The sequence below is a fragment of the Hypanus sabinus genome, chromosome 17 (genome assembly GCF_030144855.1).
Source record: "Hypanus sabinus isolate sHypSab1 chromosome 17, sHypSab1.hap1, whole genome shotgun sequence".
Taxonomy (NCBI): domain Eukaryota; kingdom Metazoa; phylum Chordata; class Chondrichthyes; order Myliobatiformes; family Dasyatidae; genus Hypanus; species Hypanus sabinus.
Genome location: NC_082722.1, coordinates 38497594 through 38520454, shown reverse-complemented (window position 1 = coordinate 38520454; position 22861 = coordinate 38497594). Strand labels below are relative to the sequence as shown.

The window sequence follows — 22861 nt, the reverse complement described above, 5'->3', positions numbered from 1 at the left end:
GTACAAGGCAAAAGGCATTGATGGGATGTGTTCCACTTGCCAGGAGTGTTGAGCCCCAGCAGAGCACTAGAGGCTCAGTTATCCAAGGCAAAGCAATTCAAAGATCAAGGATCAGCTTTATTTGCCACATATGTTTACAGTTATTGGAAAGTTGCTGTGGTGTGTTGGCACTAGATACAACAAAAATGTTGGAGGATAGAGTCATTTACTGGAATAGCATTGCATCCACCAACTTAAACATTCAATCTTGTTGGATCGTGATGCTTTTGCGATGCAAAGGTTCTTTGGAAGTTAAGAATGAGGCATAAAATTTGTTGTTATCAGTCTTGTTAAGTGTTTCAAGATCAGAGAGAGCAAAGAAAAAACAAAGAAAACTGTAGTCATGATAGTCTTAGATAACAAGAATTTCAGTGATAACAATTCACCTCTAAAATAGCCAAATTCAAGCAGTGTGACACCTGCTACTGAAAACTAAGAAGCATCCAGAAAAATACAGAAGCAACTATACAGTACTTACTGGAAAATCCACTGAATTATTACATGAACCTTTTTGGTGATTATTCTAAAATTGCAAACAAACATAGGAAAGTTAAACTGCCTGAAAATTAACAATTCTGTATCCAAATCTAACAATCCCTCGATCAATAGAATACAGAGCATATCATGCAGGCAGTGGCTGTAGAATGCAATGCAGGTACTCGTCTTCACTCCTCCAATGACACCACCTAATTGCCACTAAGGTTGGTAAGGGTAGCAGATACAGGTTGAATGGCACTCTGACTTGGAACTATTCCTACTTCATGATTGGTTATAAATTCTGAAAGTTCCTACCCACCAACATTGTGGGAATACTTCCACCAGAAGGGCTGCAGTGATTCAGGAAGTTACCTCACCACCATCTTTGCAAGTATAATTGAAGATTAGCAATAAATGTTAGTCATGTCTATATGCTAGAAATAGACAAATAAACGTACAGGCTATTCACGCTAGCATGTTAAAAGCAACTCCTTGTTTGCAAACACAAGGCCTGATGAAGGATCTCGGCCCAAAACATCGATTATTTGTTACTTTCTATAGACTCTGCCTGATCTGCTGAGTTTGTTCCTCCAACATTTTGTGTGTTGCTCTTAATATTTTGTAGAGGGAAGTGACTGCAGATGTGTAGTTTGGAGCAAAAAACAAACTGCTGGAGGAACTCAGCCTGTTGAGTGATGTCTGTGGAGGCAAAGTGATAGTTGATATTTTGGGTTAAAACCCTGCATTATTCCTGATGCTCAACCTCCTTTGTTCTTTCAGCTTTTCTTTTGTTCTTGATATTTTACTTTTATTTGATTGACATGTTTATTTTTGAAACCATTAATATAGTGTTACCATGTAGTGTGTATATATATGGGTTTAGAGCAGAATGCAATTGTTTAACATTGCTGTTGCTGAAGTATTAGTATGCATAGCAATGTTCTTTGTGATGTCATAGACCTCCAACCCTTTAACTCCGTATTTATGTCAGTGCAATATTTGTAACCAATGTGTTTAGTGGATGATGTGATTGATATCTGAAGCTAAAGAGTCTTTCATGTATGTACCTTCTCCAAAGAAAAAATCTAAATACGGGAAAGAAAGTTTAAATAATAATATTGATTTCCCTTTTGACCCTAATAATTGAGAAGGACTGAGAAAGATTGTAAATGATAAAATTATTTGGAAGGTAAAGAGAAACTGCTTTCTCTAATAGGTGTTTTGTAAGGGGGCAAATCTATACAAAGGTAAGCATTTTGGAGGTGATATCAGCATCTGGGTGTGGTAAATCTGTAATTGTCCATGTGGTTAATAGGAATGGAGATTTATAGACCTGGATGTTGAGGGATATGGGATATAGAGAAGTAGATAGACCTAATGACAAAAATTGACTAAAGTGACTGGTGGAAGAATCTTGAAAAGACTAACCTAGTCATGTTGTTAGGATTGTAACTTTACTCAAAATGTAATTTGATTGACAGTGAAAGAGTTTCTGTTGATGATGCCTTTTAAGCCAAACAATATAAACAGAAAGGTCATGATATATTATGGAGAACATACAATATATAGATGAAATATGATTTCTAGATTATTACTAAAAGTCTGCCAATATGATAGCTTTCATCCTAAAGCAGATTGTAAAGTTTATTATTAAGTATTTCACTCCGATGCATTTATCCATTGGAGTCAAATTTCGTGATTTTGGTGAAAGCTATAATGTATTAAATTAATAATTGTCTGCTTGTGGTACCTCTTGATTACATTTGGAAGGTGCTAAAAGAAAACGGGTCAATTCATGACAGCTGCCACTGGTCTATGAAGAAGCCTCAAACTGTCATATCTAATTATTCAGTTTTCACTTTCAAGGCTGCAACTGTCACATGTAATTAGCCAACTGAATTGCTGAAATTCTCTGAAAATTTTCTTTTGCAAGTTTAATGAAATTACACCATTTTGGAAAAAAATGATTCTGACACTTAACCAGAGAAATTGTTTTAATAGCAAGTTATCAAGTTTCTAGATAATTTGCAATCTATTTCAGTGCCGGCTGATGTAGCAAAAATAGGAAAGAATATCACCACAGTAGACTCTTAGGAACCATTACACTCTTGTTTTGTTCCAATAGTTTTCATTGCAGTTTGGTCAGGGAATATATGATGTTGAGATGGATGTGTGCCAGGATCAACCATTTTTCTTTTTGGCCTGGAAATAAAATGTTTTATAAAAATACTTAATTTCATAAATGGCCACAGGATATCTTACTGTTTATTTTCTCTATCTTCCACCAGCTAGTCCTGATTGTAATTTGAGTTGGGAAATTACTCTAGACCTGGGTCCTATGGCTAAATGCTGGAAATTTACTTCCTCAGTTGTTGTAAGACAATATTTAAAATGCATTATATTATTTTAAACCTTGGATAGGATTAGAATACAAATTGTACAAAGCAAAGTCAGAAATATTGTTGTCAGGGTCCGGTCCGTAATCCACATTCCGGGTCTCGATCTGGTCCGAGTACTCCGGACTCCGGGTCTTGCAGCTGTCCCTCCCAGCCCCTTTGAGCCTGTTAAGATCTGCCTGGATCAAGGAGGCACACCTGTGGCCAATTCGGCTGCAGGTGTTTATAAGGGGCCGTGGGACGGCGACTGGGCGGTTGGCCGTTTTGTTCTGTATCCTGTTCTGCCTTGGTTGCCGTCCTGCTTGGAATCCTGTCCTACCCTGGTTGCGGCCCAGTTCGGAATCCTACTCTGCCCTGGTTGCTGGACTGTTCTGTATATGCTCTATCCGGTTGGTCTTGTTCCCCTGCTTCTCTCCTGTGCGCTGGTCCCGTTGTTCCGCCTTATTCTCGCTTGCGCTGCCACGCTGTCGGTTGCCTTTCCCAATTTACCAATGTACCTGGTGGATCACTGTAGTTTTGCTGCTTACCCTGGACCCAGCTTCCTACCTGCTGCCTCCGTCGGGCGGGTCCGGCCGGACTGCCACTGACCGGCGGGGGTTCTGCCCCTTCCTACCCGTTGCCTCCGTCGGGTGGATCCGGCCGGACTGCCGCTGACCGGCGGGGGTTCTGCCCCTTCCTACCCGTTGCCTCCGTCAGGCGGGTCCGGCCGGACTGCCGCTGTCCGGCGGTGGTTCTGCCCCAACTACTTGTTGCCTCCATCGGGTGGGTCCGGCCAGACTGTCGCTACCCGGTGGGGGTTCTGCCCCTTCCACCTATTGCTCCCTAAGGGTTGTGCCCTGCACCTGCCCAGGTGTCCGCGACTGGCCCAGGCCTCTGTGTTTTCCACCTGGGAGGCGGCCCTGCCCGGGATCCATGCGGCTCACCCTAAGGACTCCTACCCTTTCCTCCCCTCGTTTCTCATGGATTGTGCCCCGCACCTGCCCAGGTGTCCGCGACTGGCCCAGGCTTCTGTGTTCCCACCTGGGAGGCGGCCCCGCCTGGGATCCCTGCGGCCCACCAAGAGGAATCTGCCTGCCTCAAACTCTGGGATCTGCCTGCCTGCCCCGAACCGTGGGATCTGCCTGCCTGCCTCGTCTGAACTCTTGGGTCCAGCCCCGCCTGCATTAACCCTTACATGCCTTGGCATCCCCATCCTGTCCTCCCCCTAGTGTCTGCGTCCTGCGATTGGGTCCATCCGGCCCCTGTTCCTGACAATTGTGTGCTTGTAGCAGGAATTTTTAAATGTGTATGCATTATTTCTATGCAGAATTTGGTGATTTTAAGTTGGAGGTCCACATTATGCAAGCATGTTATTTCTGTCAGAGGAGAGAGCTGAGTTTCTGCTATGATCTAAGCTTGTAGCAGGGAAAGTAAATGTGCAACTGCAAGTATTTTGAAATTAAAAAAAAAGCCTGCATTGAAAGTGCTTGCCGTTCTCTGCAATTTTGCAGATACTTCAGACTCAAGACCACTGAAACAAAGCTTTGAATCATGTGCATGTAATGAAAAAATCTCTTCAAGTATAACTAACAGATCGAAGAATAAAGGTAGGAATAGTTTTCTGTTCTATTTCACACCATGATTTTCTTTTTTTTAAAAAAAAAGGATTTTGTTGAAATGAAGTAGCAGATAGGAAGGACTTTTTTTCCTTTAAACTCAATAAATGGCATATGTTGTAGATAGTTAGTAAATGTAGAGGGAAGATTTTTTTTCCATGTACAGTCGTAGAGATTTGAAACTCTTCCTTAAAACCCACTATCACATGCATTGGATGGCATGTACTCAAACATGCAGTGCTGCAGGTTTGGCTGATTTTAATCAGCTGCTTTTTATCTGGCCTGAACATGATGGATGAAAAAGCTCTTATGTCTGAATATCAATGACTCTACCTTTGATTTTATGATAGTTGGGGCTCTCAAGCAAAAATTAATATTACTTTAGAACTGTAATAATCCACTGTCCAATCATCTGGAAGTCTTGATGCTTCAGCAATAATTCATGTTGCATTTGATTTGCTGGGCATGCACCCTTCAAAATTAGTGGGTTCACTCCAAAATAAGTGTGTAATATGCAGAACAAAACTAATTAAAAATGTTTGGCATTAATAGGGAATAACATCACATTGACTGGAAAATCTGCTGTTACAGTATCATAAAGTCCTGTGTGTGTTGGATTATTGAAGTTACATTGTATTACTGTGAAAATGTAACTAACTGATTGTTACTATTTCTCCGGAAGGCAATTCAGCTAAAGCTAAAATGTAAAGTGGTTCGGTTTTGATTGTAAAGAGTATTGATGAGATCCAGTTTCCTTTATTGTGTACACTACTGGCCTCCTTGCTGAAGGAAAGATATAAATACATTGGAAGCAGTTCAGAGAAGTTCTGCTAGACTAATAATTGGAATGTGTGGATTGTCTCTGGAGGACTGGTTGGTTAGATTAAGTTTGTTTCCACTGAAGTTTAGAAAAGTGAGAGGAGACTTGATAAGGAATGCTTAAGATCCCAAGGGTTTTTTGACAGGGTGGATATGGTGAGGATGTTTCCATGTGTGAGCAGGTCTAGAATAGGGAGTCACTTAAAAATAATAATTTAAGTAACACAAGGTGAAATTTTTATTTTTCAGTGGGTTGTAGGGATTATGAACTATTTTCCTCAAAGGGTGATGAAAGCGTTCTTTGAATATTTTTAAGGCTAAAGTAGATGGTCTAGATAAGCAAGTGTGAAAGATAATACAGGTAGGTGGGGCGTAGAGCTGAGATGACAGTCGGATTGACCAAGACTGGCAGAGTAGGCTTAAGAGTTGACCTACTGCAAATTCATGCTTGTATACTGAATGGGGAATTTGCGAGGAATGGAGTTTTATCTTGTTTTTTTCCATACCAAGTTTATATTAGCTTTGATGGTATTGGTCCCTTGCTAGAGGGCAATCCAATGCTGATAAGAATCCTCTGGTCCTTTTTTAATCTATGTGCCATACATGAACCTTGACAGGTAGTTTTCCAGACATTGCAGGCAAGCCAATAAAACAGGATTCAGGAACAGAAAAAGATTACTGGTGCAAGAATGAATAGTAAGTTAATCAATGCCTCTGTTATTTTAATAAAAGAGAATTAATAGATCTATGCTCAGCAGCCATATAAAATTAGCATATCAGATCAGTTGTATTAACATAACATTTGCTTAGCATATAATAATTTTCACCTTTTATATATTTATCAAGGATGCAAAATTATCTTAGTTTTGTTCACCGGTGTTATAATGAATTGCTTCAGTATATTTTAAAAGCTTTATCCACAATGTCAGTTTTCTACTTTGTTTTCTAAAGCAAGGTGGCATTTTAAACAAATCTTTATTGATTTTATTTATTGTTCTACATGTGGCCCAGGATCGTAAATATTCTGTTCTTTAATGCAGAATTTGACTTTGTCATCTACAGGGCTTGTTTCACAGTCTGGAAAATCTCCAGGTCATAACCGGAGCCGATCAGAATTGCGTTGTACATTAAATGGCACATTGGTTGATCCACAAACAAAATCCAAAAGCACGTGGTATATTAATGAAGGTAATAAACAAAGGAATCACCAGATTTTATCTCTACAGTAGCACAACTGTTTGTGCTGGTAACAACATGTCATTCACATGTATAAAATTTGTTGGTCTTGCAATGTAACACTATAGCATTAATTTTATATTGTAACTCAAAATGACAGCAGAAGCTAGAAATTTGAAGTGGAAAAAAAATGTTGCAAACTCAGCAGGTCAGGCAGCATCTGTGGAAGCTAACATTTCAAGTATGTGATTCTTCATGAGAATGAACTATTAGCTGTGTCTCTTTTCACAGATATTACTCAACTTTGAGTGTTTCCAGCATTTTCACATTACTAGACTAGGAGCCTAGAGGTCTAATCCAGTGTTCTGGAGATTAATCTAATCCAGTTGTACCAACTGGGAGGTTTAAAGTTATTTAGTAAATAAAACTGAAATAGAGTGCCTTTTCAGTAAGGATCATACAGGCCTGTTAGAAAAACTCAGCTGTTTCCCTGATGTCCTCTAGGGGCGAAGTCTGGTAGTAGCAGCTGTGATATAGTTTATCTGTTTCTACATTCACACCTTAGCAATTGAGTCTGATCTGTCCAAGCAAGCTACTGGAGTCCAGATGCTATAAAGAACAATGTTGATTAAAAATACAGGTGAATAATCGGGTATTACCTGACAGAAATACACAAGGTCTAGTCAGCCCTGCATAGCTATTTATAATCAGGGCAACTGTCAAAATTTGGCAAGATTTTCTTCTAAGCTTGACAGTCATTCTAACTGAATCACAACTTTCAGTTCCCTTTTTCTGAGTACTTTCATATTCACTTTTATAAAGGCTGTTAATAAATCTACTTTTGTCATCTGTTGAGCTGTGCATTCTAGGTCATAATGATTAATTATATTTTTGGTGCTACCTCTTGTTCTTTTGTACTGTCACCTTAAATTACTGACCTCTCTGTGTCTCTGGGTTGTATTTGGGCAATTGGAGGCACTGCTGTACATATAATTTATAGAGTTGTATGTACTTTAATTATTGACATATCCTTCACTACAACAGGTGAGTTTAATATTGATTTAATATTAAAATAATCATATTTCACAATTCAAAACAAAATTAGACAGTTATAATGTACTTTTTATCTTTTTAGGAGGCGAAGATGCAGCAAAATCACTAGTAGATACACAGTCAGACTTGAGTCAATCACCACCCTCATCACTTCAAGCAACACTTTCAAATGAAAACAAATTCCATTCATTACCCTTTAGCCTCACCAAAAAGTCAAGTGTAAATGGAAGCATTGGCCATCCCCTTTCTTTGTCTGTTCAATCAGTAATGATGGATGTGAATACCAGTGCAAATGAAGAGACTGAAGTGGTTAGAGTGCCACCCAAAGAGAAACCCAGTCTGGAAGAGGGCTCATTGGTACAAGTGAAGGAAAATCCTCCTCTCTATGGAGTAATTCGGTGGATTGGCCAGCCTCTTGGAGTTAACGAGCAGATCGCTGGACTTGAACTTGTAAGTAGTGTGGAAATGATGCTCAAAGTAAAATTTGTAAGGCAGCTAACGCACTGTCTGGATGTGCTACCTTGCAATGATTGAACCAAGTGACCCTCTGCATCCAAGAGGCACCCTGCAAGCCAAAATGGGTTCTCAGTAGTGAAAGTTTCTGGCATTGCATTTTGATGTGATGGCTCTTGACAACTCAGCATTGTTAAATTGCTTTGAGCTATATTTTTTTCAGTTTTTCCAATGATCGTGGACATTTAAACCCCTTCAAAAATAAGATGCAGTGGATTCTTCTGATACACATCAGGACCTGTACATTTTGGCCCAATTAAGTAGCTGTCCCAATTAGCTGATGTTTCGTGGAAATAATTAAAAGTAATTAAAAAAAACTATTATTTGACTGAGGAACAAATTGTGCATTTAAATGAGCAACAAAACAAATTGTAGCACTATCAATACTGCTACAATACTATAAAATGTGTCTTTGTTCATAATAGTTATCAATGGAGGAATTAATCCAGTATACACTGTTCTTTTGATTGACTGTAAATGAACAAAATCAGTGCAGGCACCTCATGCAGATAATGGACTGCCTTAATGCAATCCTTTCAATGCTCGTCTCCTCCAAATCTTTTAAAAATTATTATTGTAATGTTCAAGATGATTGTCAATACCTTAATTTGTAGTTCCTAACTTATTGAAGTAATGAAATTGTTTCATTTTCACTCCCGGCCTCTTCTGGCATCTTGAAGCCTGAATTATTGAAACCACTGTGAGCAAACCAGTTCTGATTTGTCTTACTACTTATTTCTTGCCAACTATCAGTGACAAAAACCACTGCTTTTTGAACACCTAATGCATGCAACGGACGTTCTTTAAACTGTTTGCTCTAAGTATGGTGTAGGGTCTAACAACGACCCAAGTGTCCATGACTGACACTATTAAGAAACTGTTCGGCAACAGTATCCTGCCCCAATTAAATAGCATAGTATCCCAAATAAACAAAGAGAATCCTGGCTATATTCTCAATTAGTTTTTGTTTTTTAAGAGTTGTCCCAAATAAGCCGCTGCCCTGATAACTGGAATCCATTGTTTTTTTGTTTTTTTTTTGGAAGTATTAGAACATAATTAAAAGTATAAAATGACTAGTGCTTGCTTTTTCCAGAGTGTCAATGACTCTGTTGATCCTTGGCTTAAAGCTCATGGTGAATGCAAAATACATCTTGCCCCTCTCCTTAGCATGAACATACACTGTTGTTGAACCCAATGAGTTCAGGGTTGAAGTGGGAGCACTAATCCAATGGTATACGTTTTCTACCTTGTCTCAGATCTGCTCATCTGTTTGAGCACATTCGGAAAACCATGAAATACAGGTGCTCGCTGGTTGTCAAGCCAATTCAAATTGGTCCAGTTGTGTTTTTTTTTCTTCAAGCATATTTTGGAAAACTTTGCTTGGCTTGCTTTAGAAAATTGATTTGTTGGCAGATGAAATTTGTTTCAAGCTTGAGTGAGGAGTGTTGATTTTATACAAAAAGAGCATCTGTGCATATAATTTATTTTCCTTATTAAGTTCCTGCTTCTATGTTTAGTACGTTGGATATTGTAACCCAATATTTATAAAATACAGTTTTAGTTTTGTTATGAGCTTCAGTGCCTTCTAATAATCTACAGTACAATACTGTATAACAAGCGTGGCAGTATTATAAATCTTGGTTGATTATGTTGTTGTATCTCATCTGCCTGACACCTCCAAATGAAATGGTATTTTCCTTTAACCTTGCAATAGTCATTCTGGGGTCTGCCAGTGATGCTACCCATTACAACGAAATTGATTTTCAGTCTGATATTGAATTGACCATTGAAATTTATTTTGTGCACAATTGTGACAGATAAAGGGGTATTTTGTTTAACTATCACCCTTTTAAAGAGAGTGAGTTTAATTTGTGCATCAACTATCTCAAGATGTCACCATCTACTGTACAGCTAATTAAGTCCCTTTTTTAAAAAAAGTATAGTAACTGTTGCATTGTAGGGAAGTGTAATAGTCAGTTCACACATAGCAATTTGTGTTTCTTATTTCTGAACTGTCCAATGGATCAAACAAATCGCTGAGATGGAGGAGAGCTGCCATGTGGTCTTTTAGGTCCACATGGAATTTGCATCGAGAACTTCTGGCTTAATTTTGCACCTAGAAAATAGCTCCTTTATCAGCATAATACTCCAAAATACTGTAAAACCAAATGTTTTCCCTTCAGCCTCTTTAAAGGAACATAAATCCACAACCACTCGGCTGAGAGGTGAGACCTTAAACCTTATCGATGAGAATTCTATTGGACACTATATATGGATTGCAGGCAGTTATTAAGTACATTTCTCACACTTGTAAGCATAGAGATGTTGACTTTTTTAGTTTTAGAATGATAGTTCTAGATTCTTATTTTCATTCAGGAAGAAGAAAGTGCAGGCTGTACGGATGGTACTTTCAAGGGAGTGCGTTACTTTGTATGTGCATCAAAGAAGGCATTATTTGTAAAGCTTAAAAGCTGCCGGCCTGACTCAAGATTTGCATCATTGCCTCATCACTCCAATCAAATTGAAAGATGCAATTCAATTGGTATTTTTTATATAGTTTTGCCTTTCGATTGTATGAGCCTTTCATATTTCTTTAGTCATTTCTGGTCAAGGTTTCATTACCATGTGTTTTTGATAATGCTGTTTGTTCTCTTACTGATTCAAGTCAGTTTTTCAGGCTACTCCATTATTTTTCATGCAGCTGTTTGTCACAAGTGTCAGTATGAATTAAAATTTTCACAGCAGGATGTTAATGTTTTTTTCCTCTTCCTCATTCCTGCTTTTGTATATTGATGAAATTTATGACAGATTAAGATGTGATAAATATTTAGAATTAAATCAGTTACCTGTTAGAAACAGAAATTTTAATTGGTGTAGCAAAATTGAGAAGATACAAGAAATTAAAATGATCTTCACTGAAAATAAGATGGGTGTTATAAATTCTGTTTAGAAATCAATAACCTGAAATGTTAACCCTGCCTTTGTTACCATTGATGCTCCGTGACCTTTTGGGTATTATTAGTGCTTTATTTTTATTTCAGATATCAAGCATCCACTGTGTTTTGTGTTCCTATATTTTTTAAGTGCTTGGGGGCGGTGGGGGGGGGAGTGACTTAAAATGGTGGCTAAAATTGCTGCAAATATTGTGTTTTAAAGAATGACAAAAGTGCCTACATTTTTAAAGTTGCTATTTGTAGATGAAAGTATTACGAACCCCGTAACTGGGTCACTTACCAGCAAAGATAGAGAGGTCCATTGAAGTCTGATGGTACTATTTTTAACAGTATTTATTAGTAAAAATACACAAAAATAATATCAATTGAAACATACAGATAATATACGTCGTCAATACTAAATCTAAAAGTGTGGGTATAATAATAATCAGTAAGAAATAGCTCTATCGTTGTCTAGGGGATAATGTATTGTCCGATGGAAATATAAAAGTCACTCAGTTCATTCAGGCTGCAGCCTTTGGTTGGAGTTGAGAGAGATTTTTAGAAACTTGCCAGCTTTTCCTTTTTATGATTTCAATCCTTCGAGAGTTCCGTTGGTGTGGCCGGTCACTTGTGACCTCTCCTTTAGCTAAGCCGTTCTTCCGTGGTAAGGCCCCAATCCCAGGCAAAGGGAAAGGACGCACGCGAGCCCCCCACCGGCTGTCGCTATTAAACGCTGTCACGGGATTTCTAGCGTTTCTCCTGGTGCGTCTAAAGGGGTTGTTCCCCAGACCCTCTTTTATCCTTACTCACGGGGTCTCAGATGTCAGTCAGGTTGGGATGATGCAATCCCTCAACCAGCCCAGTCTGGTCATTCCCTGAGGGCTTCAATGAATAGTACAGTACTCAATACACAATTCCGTCTCCAAGAGACAATAGCCATTATCAATGGTTCCCTCTTGCTGAGGCCAGGACACATTCCAAACCCTGTGTATTCTGGACGTCTCTCTCTCATTTCCTGGGTCCCAGACCTGAATTAATAGCGATCTTGCGATTCCCAAAAAGGAGGGGGCTACTTTGTACCATTCGGCCCCTCAGAGTTGTGGCACATTCGTAACAAAAGCTACAAGGAAAAATTATTGATCAAGTTCATACCAGGAGTTGGTAACTTGTGTGGGCATTACTGAGCCATGTACTGTGTTGAGCTAGAAGGAATGAAAGTATTTGTTCTGCAAAGCTAAATTGACATAACCCACTGGAATTACTTTATACACAGAGGAAAGTAGCTCGCTGTATCACCCCTGGGCTTTTGTTCCTTTTGGGTTGTCAGAATGAGAATCGGGTTTAATATTACTAGCACATGTTGTGAAATTTGTTGTTTTGCAGCAGCAGTGCATTGCAATACATAAATAAAAAACTAAATTGCAATAAGGAATATATTTTTAAAACTAAATTAAATAATTAACAAAAGAGTGTGAAAAATTGTTAAGGTATGTTAAGGTACATGTGTTCATTGTCCATTCGGAAATCTGATGGTGGAGGGGAAGAAGCTGTTGAGTGTGTCATCAGGCTTTTGTACCTCATCCTTGGTGGTAGCAATAAAAGAAGGCATGTCCTTGGTTTGGGGGTCCTTGATGACAGATGCTGCCTTTTTGAGGCATTGTCCTTTGAAGATGTTCTCGATGCTGTGGAGGTTAGTGCATATGGCTGAGTTTACAACTTCCTGCAGCTTTTTCCATTCCTGTGCTGTTGCCCCACCATGCCAGATGTTGACACAACCAGTTAATGTTCTCCACGGTACATCTGTAAAAATCTGCAAGAGTCTTTGGTGTCATAACTAGTCTACTCAGACCCCTGATGAAATATAGCCATTGTCTTGCCTTCTTTGTAATTGCTTCAGTATGTTGGGCCCAGGATAGATCTTCAGAGATATTGACATGAAGGAACTTGAAACTGCTCACCCTTTCCACTGCTCATCCCTTGACGTTCTTTTATTGAAGTCTACTTTCAATTACTTGGTCTTACTGACATCGAGTTCAAGGTTATAGTTATGGCACCACTCAACCAACCGATCTATCTCAGAATTGTATGCCTCCTCATCACCGTCTGAAATTCTGCCAACTACAGTTGTGTCATCGGCATATTTTATTTCATCTGTGCCTAGCCACCCAGTCATGGGTGTAGAGAGAGTGGAGCAGTGGGCTAAGCTTACATTCTTGAGGTGTACTATTGTTGACTGTCAGCGAGGAGGAAATATTATTTCTGTTCCGCACTAACTATGACCTCCTTTGAGGAAGTCAGTGTTCCAGTTGTAGAGGGAAGTACAAAGGCCCAGGATTTGAAGCTTGTTAATTAGTACTGAGGGTATGATTGTGTTGAACAGTAGCCTGATGTAGGTATTACTATTTTCCAGGTAACCCAAGGCTGAGTGGAGGGCCAGTGGTATTGCATCTGCTGTAGACCCATTGTGGCCATGAGGCAAATTGCAGCAGGTCCAAGTCCTTGCTTAAGCAGGAGTTGATTCCAGCCAAGACCAATCTCTCAAAGCACTTTATTACAGTAGAAGTAAGTGCAACTGGGCGATGGTCATTCAGGCAACTTAGCTGCTCTTCTTGGATACTGGTATGATTGCCACTCTTTTGAAACAGGTGGGAACTGTCGAATGCAGCAGTGAGGGATTTGAAGATGTCCATGAGCAGTCATACCAGTTAGTTGACTCATCAGGTACACCATCTGGGCCAGACGCTTTGCAAGTTGTGTCCCATTGTGCAATACTACTTACAGGAAAGGGCCTATATCAGGGGTGGGCAAACTTTTTGACTTGTGGGCCACAAAGGGTTCTAAAATTTGACAGGGGGGCCGGACCAGGAGCAGATGGACGGAGTGTTTTGGTAATACACCTCATAAGAGAAAATAAAATATCATGGGATATGTAGAAAACATGTGCTTTAATTTCAATTGAAAATGAACAAATGCATTACAACAAAATACCTGTCTTTGAAGTCCCATGGTATTTAGCTATTTATTGAAATGACTTTTAAAACACTGAAAATTAAATGAATAAAATACAGCTTTTTTTAATAGTAACAGTTATTATTTTAAAGCACTGAAAATTCTGTTATCCTTCAAGATATTATCATCATCACTCTCCTCCTGACTGTCTTTATTTCAAAAACAGTAGGAGATGCAGGTCTACTTGTCTTGCTCCTTCTTATTCAATTGTCCGCTGTGCCAAAACTCAACAACGACCAGCACAAGGACAGAACAGTGACAGCGCGCCAGTATGCGGAGCGCGTTATTTGATCTGGAGCGCATTTTTTTATTTTGAGAACGTACGTGCACCTGCGCACTACTCATGTCCATCACTTAACAGAAATGACATGTAACATGTAAGGCTTATTGAAAAAAATATTTTCAAATGCATTTTTTACATAACACAACGAAGAAACTTATTTTTAATTTCAGTGGGAACAGTGATGTTGGTCTCCCTTTTTAGCCAGCGCATCAAAGTCTGGATTTAGTTTTGTTGTGGCAATTCTCAGGATGGATCTGAGGTGTTGGTCAGTTAACTTGGATCTGTGGCTGGCTTTGTTGATGTTCATGACGCTGAACGCCTGTTCACACAAATAGGTCGAGCCGAACAAAGAGTAAAGCGCAAATGTGGAGTAATACGCTGCACCTCAACAAAGGTCAATGTATATAGAGTGCATCATCTATTGGGAAAACGCCAGAATTGCGGGGAAAAAACGTTAACAAGGTTTATTAATATAATTTCATCAAGTTCTGCGGGCCGGATTAAAAAGCTTAACGGGCCGCATATGGCCTCCGGGCCGTAGTTTGCCCATGCCTGGCCTATATGGTAATTTGACAGTGCCGCATTGCTTGCGGGTGCGTATCTTATGCAGCTTGACTGATGTAACCTTCTGTTTGACAGTTGTTGACTGTACCTCCACTACATGCTTGTTGATGGTGGATGAATGGCAGAGTAGCTTGCCTAAAGTTAAGTGTGAATATATTATTCACAAAAGCAGCTGGCTAAGAAATCTGTTAACAAAGTTCAAGTTCAAAATAATGTGTATGTTACCATTTGCTATCTTGAGATTTGTTTTTGTATGCATTGATTGGGGAAAAAAGGAAATACGATAGAATTAATGAAAAGCTATGTTTAAACAGACAACCATTGTGCAAAATTGGCAAGCAACCATTGTGCAAAAGACATATTGTGCAAATAAAAAACAATACTGAGGATGTGAGTTGCAAAGAGTTCTTGAAAGTGTGTCTGTATGTCATAGAATCAGTTTAGAGTAGTAGCAATTGAAGTTATCCACACCACTCATAACTGTTTCTGAACTAGTGATGTAGGACCTGACATTTCTGTATCACTTGCCAGGTGGTAGTAGTCCTTTGACACACCCTGAACTAAGACTACCACTTTGCATTTAATTTAGATAATATATTATGTCAATAGAGTTGGATATTAATAACTGTAAGGAAATTGAACACTACAGGATGTGTGGCAGATATTTTTTTGAACCTCCTGAGAAGTTCTCACTGCTATCATTCTCTGTATTGTTCTTTTTGACTTACTATGGAATTCAGCAGAGTGCCAGCTTCCAGCTATTTCTCAGCAGTTCCATATGGAAATCAAAGTTCAAAGTAAATTTTATTATCAAAGTACATATGTCATCATATACAACCCTGAGATTAATTTTCTTGTACTGTACAAACCTTTAGAATAATAACTATAACAGAATCAATGAAAGACTGCCCACTAGGGCATTCATCCAGAGTGCAGAAGACAACAAACTGCTCAAGTGCAAACAGAAAAAACAATAATATAAATAAATAAGCAATAAATACCGAGAACATGAGAAAAGAGTCCTTGAAAGGAAGTCTATTGGTTGCGGGAACATTTCAAGGATGGGGCAAATGAAGCCGAGTGAAGTTATCCCCTTTGGTTCAAGAGTCTGATACTTGAGGGATAGTAACGGTTTCTAAATCTGGTGATGCGAGTTCTAAGGCTCTTGTACCTTCTTTCTGATGGGGGTAGTGAGACGAGAGTATGTACTGGATGGTTGGGTCCCTGATGATGGATGCTACTTTCCTACGACAGTGTTTTATGTAGATGTGCTCAATGGCAGGGAGTGCTTTACTCGTGATGGACTGGGCCATATGCACGACTTTTTTAGAATTTTCTGTTCAAGGGCATTGGAGATTCCATACCAGACTGTGATGCAGCCAGTCAATATACTCTCCACTACACATCTATAGAGGTTTGTCAAAGTTTTAGATGTCACGCCGAATCTAAGGAAATAGAGGCACTGCTGTGCTGTCTTCGAAGTTGCACTTCGTATGTGCTGGGCCCGGAGCACGTCTTTTGAAATAATACCTTGGAATCTAAAGTCGCCAACCCTCTCCACTTCTGATTCCCCCAAAAAGAAGTCTCTAATCAGTTCCTTGGTCTTGCTGACATTGAGTGAGAGGTGGCTTTTATGACACCACTCAGCCAGATTTTCAGTCTTGCATGCTGATTTGTCTACCTTCAATTGGACAATGACAGTGGTGTCATCAGCAAGCTCAAATATGACATTGGATCTGTGCTTAGCCACGCAGTCATAAGTGTAAAGCAAGTAGAACAGGGGGCTAAGCACACAGCCTTGTGGTGCACCTATGCTGATGGAGATTTTGGAGGAGTTGTCATTGCCAATTCGAACTGACTGGTCTGCAGGTGAGGAAATACAGGATCCAATTGCACAGCAAGATTTTAAGGCCAAGGTCTTGGTGCTTATTGACTAGCTTTGAGGGGATGGTGAGTGTTGAGCTGTAGTTGATGAAGAGCAGCCTGCGGCTATAAGCATCTTTGCTGTCCAGATGTTCTAGGGTTGAGTGAAGAGCCAATGAGATGACATCTGCTGTGGGCCTGTGGCACCTGTAGGCATATTGGAGTGGCTTCTCAGGCAGGAGTTGATATGTTCCATCACCGGCCTTTCTAGACACTTCGTCACTGTGAATGTAAGTGCAACTGGGTGATAGTCGGGTCACCACGCTGTTCTTCGTCACCGGTGTAATTGAAGCCTGCTTGAAGCAGGTGGGTACCACACGCTGTCAAAACAAGTGGTTAAAGATATCAGTGAACTCTCCAGCCAGTTGACCAGTACTTGGCCAGCTTCTGTCTGGGCTGGATGTGTTTTGTGGGTTCACCCTTCTGAAGGCAGCTTGAATCATAGGATCATAGGATCATTGAGGGATGCAGGAGTTCATGATGATTCCTCCATGTTTTGACTGTCGAAGCAAGCATTGAACTCATCTGGAAGTGAAGCCCTACTGTCGCCTCTGTTGCTTGATTTCTCTTTTTAAGAGGCGATAGTATTCCAGCCCTGCCATAACTGTCGAGCATCCATCATTGGTTCACGTTTGGTGTGGAATTTCCAATTTACCTGTGAGATAGCTTTCCAGAGATTGTACATGGACCTCTTGTAACATTCTTGGTCACCACACTTGAATGCCTCTGATCTGGCTCTTAGTAGATTTTGGATTTGTGGTTCATCCAGAGATTTTGACTGTGGAAGACTCTGAATGATTTAATGGGGACACAATCTTGCTTTGCGGCTGTGTGTAAGCAAATACATTTCAAGGTTGTACAGTTTATACATTCTTTGATAATAAATGTACTTTGAATCTACAGCTGTTTTAACTAAATCTGTTACAACCATAGTGTATTCACTCAGACCCTTTGAGTGCTTGAACATGGCCCAGCCCACTGACTCGAAGCAATCCTGTAGCAGCTCCTCTGTTTTCCATGGCCACCTCTTTGTTGTCTTAATCTCTGGAGTTTTGCTCTTTAGCCTATACCTCTCTGCAGGTCAGAGAAGGACAGCCAATCAATCCGATTTACCAAAATGCAGTCTGGGCAAGGAATGGTAGGCATTCCTTAACTTAGTATAACAGTGGTCCAGTATATTGGGACCTCTGGTGCTCCCGATTATATGCTGATGGTAATTGGACAGGGTTTTTCTCAACAAGTTGGTCGAAGTCTCTGACTGATTTGGAATGTGCTGGGATGGACTGTTTCTTGTTTGGAGATGGCATCATGCAGGATCATGAGCACTTGATTGTAGTCAGCTGTTGATGATATGTAAACAGCATATCATAAGTCTACACAATGAACCCACATCAAGTTAATGTACTCAATGTCTCCATTAACTAAATTAAGCTTTTAAATGTTCCTGAAGTATTAAAGTTATTTTTTTCAGTTTTAACTCTACATGTTTCTGTGTGCTTCATACATTCAAGGTGTTTGATATTTTTGATAGTCAGTAAACTAGCAGAGCAGTGAGGAGAGGGAGTTGGTTGGTTGGCTGTCAAATTATTCTTGTAGGGGTGCTTGTCATTACAAGGTTTACTGAGGAGCTAAGTGCCCTCTTCTGGGCAATGTTGTTGCTGGATATGCTCCAGACTTTGTCTTGGTCCTGGACACTACTGTCCCACAGATCTCAGTGAATGTACTCCTACTCCTTAGTCTCAATGTGCCACTGTGTTGGACTTCCCAACCAACAGACCTCAGACAGGATGTACAACTGCTCCTTCTTCTCCATTGGCCTCAACACAGGTGCCCCCCCCCCCACCCCACACACCCCAGGGCTGTGCACTGAGCCCATTGCTGTATGTTCTCTTCACATATGGCTGCACGGCCAAGCACCCAAGAAATCACATTGTCAAGTTCACCAATGACATGACAGTAGTGGGGCTCATTGCCAACAACAATGAGACAGCCTACAGAGAGGAGATGAAAGAGCCCAAGGCTTGGTGCCAGGCAGATAACCTCTTTTTCATTGTCAACAAGACAAAGGTGATGGTTATGGACATCAGAAGAATTTGCACCACTCACACCCCTCTTTACATCAGCACTACAGCAATGAAAACTGAGCAGTCTCAAGCTCCTGGGAGTCCACATCTCGTACAACCTCTCATAGTCTCAGAACACGTCCTTCACAATCAAGAAAGCTCACCAACGCTTCTGCTTTCTGAGGAGACTGAAGACAGCTGGACTTTGCACATCTATACTCGTGTCCTTCCACAGATGCACAGTGGAGAGCATGTGAACATGCACCATCACTTCATGCTATGGAAGCAGCACTGTGGCGGACATGAGAAATAGGAGCAGGAAAAGGCCATCCAGCCTGTCGAGCCTGCTCCACCATTCAATATGATCATGGCTGCTCTGACCATGGACTCATCTCCACCTACCTGCTTTTCCCCTATAAACTTTAATTCCCCTACTATGCAAAAACCTACCCAACCTTGTCTTAAGTGTATTTTCTGAGGTAGCCTCCACTGTTTCATTGGGCAGTAAATTCCACAGATTTACCGCTCTTTGGGAAAAGCAGTTTCTCCTTAACTCCATCCTAAATTTACTCCCCCAAATCTTGAGACTATGTCCCCTAGTAGCTCACCTACTAGTGGGAACTACTTTATTGCCTCTATCTTATCTGTCCCTTTCATAATGTTATGTTTCTATAACATCTCTTATTCTGCTGAATTCCAGCGAATACAGTCCCAGGTGACTCCATCTCTCCTCAGTCTAACCGCTTCATCTCTGGAATCAACCTGATGAACCTCCTCTGCATTGGCTTCCAAACCCAGTAAATCCTTCCTCAAGTAAGGAGACCAGAACTGCACACAGTACTCCAGGTGCGGCCTCACCAGTACCCAATACTGTTGCAGCTCAACCTCCCTGCTGTTAAATTCAATCCCTGTAGCACTGAAGGCCAACATTCCTTTTGCCTTTTTGAAAGTCTGCTACACTTGCAAACCAATCTTTTGCAATTCATGCACAAGCACTCCCAAATCCATCTGCACAACAGCATGCTGCAGTCTTTTTGTCAGTTAAATAATAATCTGATCTTCCATTTTCCCTTCCAAAGTGGATGACCTTGCATTTACCAACACTGTACTCCCATCCACTTTGCCCACTTTCTTAACCTATCTATATCTCCCTGCAGACTCTCCATATCCTCTGCACAATTTGCTTTTCCACTCAATTTAGTGTCATCAACAAACTTGGATACACTACAGTCCCCTCTTCCAACCTTTGCGGCACACTGCTCACCACTGATTGTCAACCATGCATCCCAACACTGCGTTCTATTTGGTTAACCAATTCTCTATCCATGCTAATACATAATCCCCAACTCTGTGCATCCTTATCTTAAGGATAAATCTTTTATGTGCCACCTTATCAAACGCCTTCTGGAAATCCCAAGTAAATAACGTCCACTGCTGTGCTTGTTACATTCTCAAAGCTATCTTATGTATTTATATTTATTGTGTTTCTTTTGATTGTTTTTATGTGCTGAATTGGATCTGGAGTAACAAATATTTTGTTCTAATTTAAACTTGTGTACTGAAAATAACACTAAGCAATTTTGAATCTTGTGTTGGAAGGCGGCCAGTCTGCACGATGTAATCACTTGCAGAAAATTCGAGGCCACTTGCTACTGTGTCTGGAATGAAATAACAAGCAGAAATGCTGGAGTACTGTACACAGCTGGTCAGGGAGCATCATGGTGATAGAAACAGTTACCATTTCATATTAATGACTTTTTATCTCTGTTCTGCAGAGTGGATAGACAAATAGGTGGCTTGCTTGTATTTTACCCTGTCAAAATGCAGTTCAATTGGATTGAACTCCTGAACACTTGAAGCTCATAATCTTTGGGTTTGCTGATCTCCTTAGCAGTTTGAACTTTAGAAAACTACTCATGTCTCATTTGTATTTTCCAAAATACAGTATCATCTCGGGTGACTGTCAAAACAAAATCACTGTCCTCCTTCCTGTTTTTCCCCAGTACCTCAGTATTCAGATGTTTTCTTACATTAAAATGTAGATATGGTTTTGCCTGTCTGATTTATGATTTGTAATCATGATAGTACAGCTACATTGCAGCAAATAGTCAATTTAAAAAAACTTTGCTGTTTTATCTGAGGCTTCATTCATCCTGTAGCACTGAGAAAAGCCTACTCAACTTAATTAACATTACATCAAGTAATATTTTCATCCCTAGCACTTAATGTGTTTGTATAGAAATAGTTTAACTTTTTTTTGTGTGAATGATGTTTGTAATTAGGTGCAACTTTATGATCATTTGATGTAACTACATACTGAATTGATATTCAAAAACACTAGGCTCCGTACTGTGCATTTCTTCATAAACAGTAATGCAAAAACATAGCTTAGTTTGTTTTTATTTTAGCATTTGGAGGATACCGAAGTGAAATAGTTAAAGAAAACACCCCTCCCAAGATGGAGAAGGAAGGCCTAGCCATAATGGTTGGAAAGAAGAAAGGCATTCAAGGGCATTACAATTCCTGTTATTTGGACTCCACATTATTCTGGTAAGCGTGTATAATTGCCTTGCTATGTGTGGCTCTGAACTTGAACAATGACATTCTCCAGTCTGTATAGTCTAACACATTAGTGTAGCAATTTGGGCCTTCTGGAGTTTGGAGTTCAATTCCAGTGGCGTTCTGTAAGGAGTCTACGCCCTCCCTGTGGAATGTGTGATTTCCTCCCACAGTCTAAACACCTACTGGGTAGGTTAATTGGTCTTGTAAGTTGTCCCGTGATTAGGTTAGGGTTAATCGTGTTTGCTGGAGGTTGCTGGGGCATCCTGTCTGAAAGGGCCAGAGGGGCCTACTGCACGTTGTATCAGTAAATAAAATGTGACTCATCCTCCAGTCCATCTGTCATGACCCTAGGATTGGAAGGGCATTAACCAAAGAACATTGGGAGGGAGGAGACAGAGACATAGATGCTGATTATTGTATGTTACAGGTTTGATGTGGGAAAAGATAAATCTTAGTACACATGTTGACACATTTATAGCTGAAGTAGTTAACCAAGTTTATATTTAATGATGCTGTAATTAAGTATTTCCTTACGATTTAACATTTTCTTCACAGTATGTTCGCTTTTAGCTCTGTGTTGGATACTGTATTACTTAGGCCTAAAGAAAAGGATGATGTTGAATTTTATACTGAAACACAAGATTTATTAAGGACAGAAATAGTCAATCCTTTGAGAAAGTAAGTACAATGAGGTTTTGTATCATTTCAATATTTATAGAAGCATAGTCGAATTATTTTGAATTTCAGAAATAATTGAAGTTTAAAACAGATGCCTGGAAAAATCAAAGTCTTGAATTGATATACAGTCAAAAGAAAATGGAAATTTCTGAGGGATGTTAACATGGAAATCTGTTTTTGTGTTTTCAAAAAATACAAAATATTCAGTGGAGTGTAAGTTTTTATCAGGGAAACTTAAAAGTAAATTAAACTTCACTGTTGAAAACTGTATAGGAGCAGCATTTGGATTACTTGAAAACTTGTGACTGTGATGTCTGGTATGCTGCTGTCATTCATTGATACTAGAAAACTGTCCTTCTTTCTTCTAGTCATGGCTACGTATCTGCTACTAAAATAATGAAACTTAGAAGAATTCTTGAAAAGGTTGAGGCAGCTTCAGGATTTACCTCAGAAGAGAAAGGTGTGCCGCCTTTGTGTTTTGGTGTGTGTATGGTTTCAGTTTAAAATTGAGGAAGAGGGATTTCAGTGGAATCCATTAAAGTTTCATAATATTTAGGGTTTTAAAGCTACTGTGTAATATTTACAATACATTATGATTCTACTATCTTTGAAAATATTTCCTTGTATCTTCAATTATCACTGAAAATATTTCTTTATCTGTTCATCATTCACAGGCAATTGTACTTCTTTCAGATTCCTTTCTGAACCAAAAATAATTTTACATCTGCCATGTTCCAGCCACAGTAGTCAGACCTACAGCAAAGTTCTCATGATT

General features: G+C 39.7%; 1 protein-coding gene across 1 annotated transcript in view; it reads left to right on the top strand.

Moving 5' to 3' along the window:
• cylda (cylindromatosis (turban tumor syndrome), a) overlaps nucleotides 1–22861 on the top strand; it is a 72506-nt gene that overhangs the window by 15067 nt on the left and 34578 nt on the right. Inside the window, exons 5-11 of the mRNA XM_059992867.1 lie at nucleotides 4403–4498; nucleotides 6389–6514; nucleotides 7638–8005; nucleotides 10445–10610; nucleotides 21255–21396; nucleotides 21964–22086; nucleotides 22455–22546. Coding sequence (XP_059848850.1) covers nucleotides 4403–4498; nucleotides 6389–6514; nucleotides 7638–8005; nucleotides 10445–10610; nucleotides 21255–21396; nucleotides 21964–22086; nucleotides 22455–22546 — 1113 coding nt within the window. The remainder of the gene's footprint in view (nucleotides 1–4402; nucleotides 4499–6388; nucleotides 6515–7637; nucleotides 8006–10444; nucleotides 10611–21254; nucleotides 21397–21963; nucleotides 22087–22454; nucleotides 22547–22861) is intronic.